Genomic DNA, 5903 nt, shown 5'->3' on the forward strand with positions numbered 1-5903 from the left:
TGAAGGAGAGACCAGTCCTGGAGAGAGTCCATTCTGCCTTGTCAACTCTGGACGTCCAGGGGTGAACTCTGAGTAGAGCCTCAGGGCTTATTTATTTTCTTTCTGGCTGTGCTGGGTCTTTGTTGCTGCACGCAGGCTTTCTCTAGTTGTGGCAAGTAGGGGCTGTTCAGTAGTTGCGGGGCTTAGGCTTAGTGGTTGCCACCCAGGCTGTAGAGCATTTGGGCTCCAGTAGGTGCAGTGTATGGGCCTAGCTGCTCTGTAGCGTGTGGGATCTTCCCAGAGAAGAGATCACACACGAGCAGGCAGATTCTCAACCACTGGACCACCAAGAAGTCCCCTCAGAATTGAAAAAGAAAAACCTTCATCATAATGTGTAAAAAAATAACGTTAGATTAAAACATGCTTTGTTGTAGAAATACAATTACAATAGGAAAAATATATATTAGAGAATATGGAAAACAGGAAGGTATGACGGAGAAAACAAATCAGCCTTCAGTCAGCTACTGTAATCATTAGTCTTTTTCTGGATGTGGATGCAGTTTTGCTTGTCGTTAAGTATTCTTTTTTTTTCTTTTAGTTTTATTGATATGTAATTGACATTCAGCACTGTATAAGTTTAAGGTGTAGAGCATAATGATTTTACTTACATACATCATGAAATGATTCCCACAGTATGTACAGTGAACATTTATCCTCTCATATAGATAAAAAATTTTTAAAATAGAAAAAAAATTTTTTTCCTTGTGATGAGAAACTCTCAGGACTTTCTTAACTTTGGTATGTAACATACAGCAGTGTTAATTATAGTCATCATGTTGTACATTACATTCCTGATACTTATTTATCTTATAACTAAAAGGACTTTTTGACAGCCTTCTTCCAGTTCCTCATCCCCCTATAAGTATTCTTTAAAACATGGCTTTAGGGAATTCCCAGGCGATCTAGTTGTTAGGACCCCATGCTTTCACTGCTGAAGGCCTGGGTTCGATTCCTGGTCAAGGAAATAAGATTCTGTAAGCCATGAATTGTGGCCCTCCCCCCACCAAAAAAAAAAAAAGGCTTTAAAACTTTACACAACTAAATAATATTCCAGTTTTCAGTAACTTCCATAATTGATTTTACAGTGCCCTGTTTTTGAACATTTCAGTGATTCCTCTTTATTTACTTGTGTAGTTTCTATCATAGCATAGTTGCTTTACAGTGTTGTGTTAGCTCCCAATGTACAGCACAATGCATCAGCTGTATGTATATATATACCCTTCCCTTTTGGACTCCCTTCCCATTCAGGTCACTGCAGAGCGCTGAGTAGAGCTCCCTGTGCTGTGCACTATGTTCCCATCAGCTTCGATCTTGTACATAGTATTGATATGTATATCAATCATGTGTATATGTATGTCAGTCTCATTCTCCCAGTTTCCTCCCACCTTCCACCTTGGTATCCATACATTTGTTTCCTGTGTCTGTGTCTCTATTTCTGCTTTGCAGATAAGGTCATCTATACCATTTTTCTAGATTGCACAACATATGTGTTAATATACGATACTTGTTTTTCTGACTTAACTTCACTCTGTGACACCCTCTCAGTTCATCCATGTCTCTACACATTTCGTTTGTCCCTTTTCATGACTGAGTAATATTCCACTGTGTGTGTGTACTGCATCTTTGTCCATTCCTCCCTTAAAGGATGTTTAGGTTGCTTCCATGTCCTAGCTGTTGTAAATAGTGCTGCTGTGAACAGTGGGGTGCACGTGTATTTTGAATTATGTTTATTTCTGGATATATGCCCAATAGTGGGATTGCTGGGTCACACGGAAGCTGTATTTAGTTTTTAAGGAACCTTGATACTGTTCTCTATAATGGCTTCACCAATTTACATTCCCACCCACAGTGTGGGAGGGTTCCCTTTTCTCCACACCCTCTCCAGCATTTTTTTTTTTTTTGGTGGGGGGAGGACAGGGGCAGGGGACTTCCCTGGTGGCTCAGACAGAAGAATCTGCCTGCAATACTGGAGACCCAAGTTTGATCCCTGGGTCGGGAAGATTCCCTGGAGAAGGAAATGGCAGCCCGCTCTAGTATTATTGCCTGGAAAATCCCATGCACAGAGGAGCCTGGCAGGCTGCAGTCCATGGGGTCGCAAAGAGTTGGACACAACTGAGCGATTTCACTTTCACTTTTGATGGTGGCCATTCTGACCAGTATGAGGTGGTACCTCCGAACACTTTGATGATTCCTTGCTGTTTTCTGCTGTGCTCTTTCCCGAGGGTGAATTCACCTTGTGAGCACTGGGCCAGAGGTTAGGAGCTCACTCGTGAACTTTTCTGTGTGTGACTTTGTGTGAATTACAACCTAACCTCTTCTCATGAATTTAGACTTAGGGTTGTATAACTTTCAAAACTGAAAGGAAAACTGGAAACCCTTAATTTCAATCCCTTCACTTTCATTTTCTTTTTCGGTTGGGAAACCTAAGAACCAGGGAGAAGTGACTGCTCCAGGGTCACACAGACATTCTGTCTGCTGCTCTTCATTTAACCCTAAACCCTTCTGTGTCCCCACTTGCCTCTTTCTTGTCTGGGAGCTGCTTCTGCACAGTTCAGCTTGTCCATTTGACCCCATGGCTGGTACTGAGCAGGAGATCCCTCTGAACAGCCCTGTTTGCTTGAGGAGAGTCACTGGTTAGCCCTTCGGAAAGCTTAGGAGTTTGTATTCAGTCCTGTCCACCCTCTGACCTTTTACTTTATTCCAGAGACTTAAAAGTAAAAATTAGAAAGATTTTTGTGGTTCTTAGGAGTCCTTCAGTCTCAGAACCCTGGGGTCTGGCGTCTCAGAACTTCTGAGTGGGGATGGCAAGGGGCTGTTCCAGGAGCGCCCAGGACAGTCCGTGCAGGTTGGTGAGAGCCCAGGGCTGGGCTGCAGTTAGAACCCGGCCAGGAGGACATGAAGAGGGTGGACTGAAATCACTTTCTTAAAAGTAACGTATTTTTTTTTTAAGAAGGAAGAAAGTCTATTAAAAAATCAGTAATTCAAATAAGGAAAAACAAACCAAAGCAGCCAGCTCAGCTCTCATTCAAAAGAGGCTAATTTTACTTTTATTGTTAATATAATTAACTTATGATAAAAAGAGGTAGTATTATGGCTTGGCTTCAAACTTAAAAGGCACAAAGAGGAATGTAGTGAAAAGTCTCTTCCCAAATTCATCTACACAGAGGCAGCCATCATTACCAACTTTTTAGTATTAAAAAGTTAGATTAAAACATAATAAATTTGGATCTTTTTCTCAGCAAACTGAAGTTTTCTCTCATCCACATAAAGAAAATACAACCCAGAGATTATATTCTGGAGAAAGGGAAATTCTCTCCCGTTGGGAGGGGAGGAGGGGCACTGGCATGGTCACTCCCCAGGTGGGAGAGTTTTGGGGGAGGAGTGGCCGAGTGGGGGGCGGGAGGGGTAGGGCGGGCACTGACTGGCCTCTCCCTGCAGCATCTCCCCGCTCCCTGCCCTTCCTCTACAAGCTGGCTCAGATCTTCCAGCGGATCCGCGAGGCCGTGTCTCCTCCTCTCTGCCAGCTTCCCATCCAGCATTGAGTGGTCGTCCCTGCTCGCCTCAACCCCCTGTGCCCCAAGCCTGCCGGAGGAGCAGAGTCACTCATCCTTGGCAGCCTGCTTCCTGCAGCCGATGGGCCCTGCCAGCGCAGCCAGCCTAATTCCAGGGGAAGCTGACCTGGCTGGGGCACTGTGTCAGGCTGCCTCAGCATCCTCCCCTTTGCGCCCCGTGCTGGCGGGCCTGGCAGGTTTTATGGAGACAAGAGGCACAGCTCTGCAGAGGAGGGGTTGTGGGAAGGGAGTGCTTCCTCCTTGACATTCCTTGACACGATCCGTCTTCCTGCAGAAGCAGGGGTTGGTCTTTCAGGCCACAGGTTCATGCAGCTGGAAATTCAGAGCAAGGTCCTGGCTGGGGGACCTTGGCCTTGCACTTGCATGGAACACTTACCTCTGAAGGTTGTCCCCGGGACAGGCTCCATAGTCTGGTCTGGCTTATCACTCCCCATTCCTCCCCAAGCCCAGAGATGTGCCGTGGGCTGCCCTCTGCTCACACTGAGCATGGCTTCCTGAGCCTCAAGTCCTCTTCTAACTGGGTAAAGGGATCTGGGCAGCTGCCTCCTGGACTAAGCTCTGTTCCAGCTGTCAGTGGCCAAGCGGGGCTGTGTGAGGAGGTCTCTCTGCCTTCTCCTTCCTGTTGCCCCTTCCTTCCTGCTGCCCCCCACCCCCCTCAAGGTGATGGTTTGCGCTCTGCCTTGCTCGTTCTTTCACTAGCTTCTGCTGCATCCTTGGCACACCCTGTTGCTGGCTCCCCCCTTTCTGTGTCCTGTTCCAGTTATGTTCTGCTGTTCGTATAACACACAAGTGTTTCTGCTCCTGCATCCTTGGAAAGTAGGCCAGCCTCAAAAGCTGATGCACTGAAAATGGAGCAGATAATCAGGGGAGCTGGAAGGATGTGTGGAGGGGGTTGGGCAGGGGGGAGGCTTGGGAGGCAGTGAACGATGTTGCTCCTTGTCTGGGGGTGGGAGGCAGTAGGGCCCTGCGGTTGTGCAGCTGAAATGTTTCAGTGCTTTCTGTCAGTGGCCGCAAGAATCCTCCCTGTCTCTGCGGGGACATGGAGGCCATTGCTGTGGGGCTGGGGGATGGAGGCGCCTAGCAGGCCAGGAAAACCAGGGACTTATCAGCTTTGCATTAAGACCCTCAGGAGCTCCAGGTCAGCGGCATCGCTTTCATAAAATGATGGAGTGAGTAAGCTTCAGGCCCTGGGAGGTTAAGTCCTAGGGTGTCGTAAAACATGCTGAGAGAAAGGGAGCTGATCAGGCTCGGGGATTTCTCCTTTACAGTGATTTTTAAAACCTGGTCCTGTTCGTGCCACGGATAGAACTCTTGAGTGGCTTCCCCTGGCCTGAGGGTAAAACCCCAGTTCTTATGGAGTGTAGGGACCTTGGGCACTGGTTCTGGCCGACACCCCCACCTCACATGGGGCCTGATCCAGCTGCTGGCAGTCACGGTTTTCTGAGCCCTGCACCCCTCACACCTCTTACCTTCTGCGCCTGCTGATCCTCTGGAGGCCCAGCTCCCCTCTCGTATGGTGGGTTGCCCCTGGGAATCTTCTCCTGGCCCCTGTTTCATATGCTTTCTGCAGTGGTGGCCCCATGCCTTGCAACTGTGGGATTCTGGGGCCTCTTTGAAGCTGGGGTGTGTGACTGCAATGTTGAAGTGGTGGGAGGCTGCCCTCCCACCTGTTGGTGTGATGCTGTTGGGAAGTGATTTAACCTCATCTCTAAGGTGATTGTCCTCTCACAGGAATTTTTGGGTGAGTTGGGTGAGTAAATGAGCCTCCAGGGCAGTGTTAGCAGGTTCCTGCTTCGGGTAGGAGCCCCATGAGGGGTGGCTGTGTCCTCACTGCCCGGCTGAGGGCCAGGGGTTAGACGGTGTTCAGAGGCATGTCGGAGAATGAGTGGATGTAACTGACAGCAGCCTCTGCTTCAGTGTGGGGGAGGGGGGTTGTGTTGTGGAAACCCTGACTTCTGTCGCCCCGAAGCCTGTGTGACCCTACTCCAGGCCTTGGGCATCTTGGCTTCCTGTTCGCCAGTTGCTCTGCAGTCTTGTCTGGCATCCAGCCCCAGCTCCCCTCATCTGGCAAGGAGCTGGACCCACTGCTCGAGTGGCTGGGCCTTGTCTGGGGATGCAGCTGCTGCTCCGGCCGGCCTCAGCGCGAAGCCTGATGACATCTGAAGCGAAGGGCAGGCCACCTGGTCACTCCAGCACCGGTGCTGACCAGGGAGGTCCCCACTAGCTTCAGCCGCCTTTCAACCCTTGAGGTGTGGCTGGGCCAAATCAAGATGTGTAAATATAAAATATACA

General features: G+C 48.8%; 1 protein-coding gene across 1 annotated transcript in view; it reads left to right on the plus strand.

Annotated features, from left to right (window-relative positions):
- PEX26 (peroxisomal biogenesis factor 26) overlaps positions 1–5897 on the plus strand; it is a 10274-nt gene extending 4377 nt beyond the window's left edge. Inside the window, exon 5 of the mRNA XM_010845071.1 lies at positions 3478–5897. Coding sequence (XP_010843373.1) covers positions 3478–3581 — 104 coding nt within the window. The 3' untranslated portion in view covers positions 3582–5897. The remainder of the gene's footprint in view (positions 1–3477) is intronic.
- The last annotated feature ends 6 nt before the right edge of the window (positions 5898–5903 follow it).

Source organism: Bison bison, unplaced genomic scaffold (genome assembly GCF_000754665.1).
Source record: "Bison bison bison isolate TAMUID 2011002044 unplaced genomic scaffold, Bison_UMD1.0 scf7180017864213, whole genome shotgun sequence".
NCBI lineage: Eukaryota > Metazoa > Chordata > Mammalia > Artiodactyla > Bovidae > Bison > Bison bison.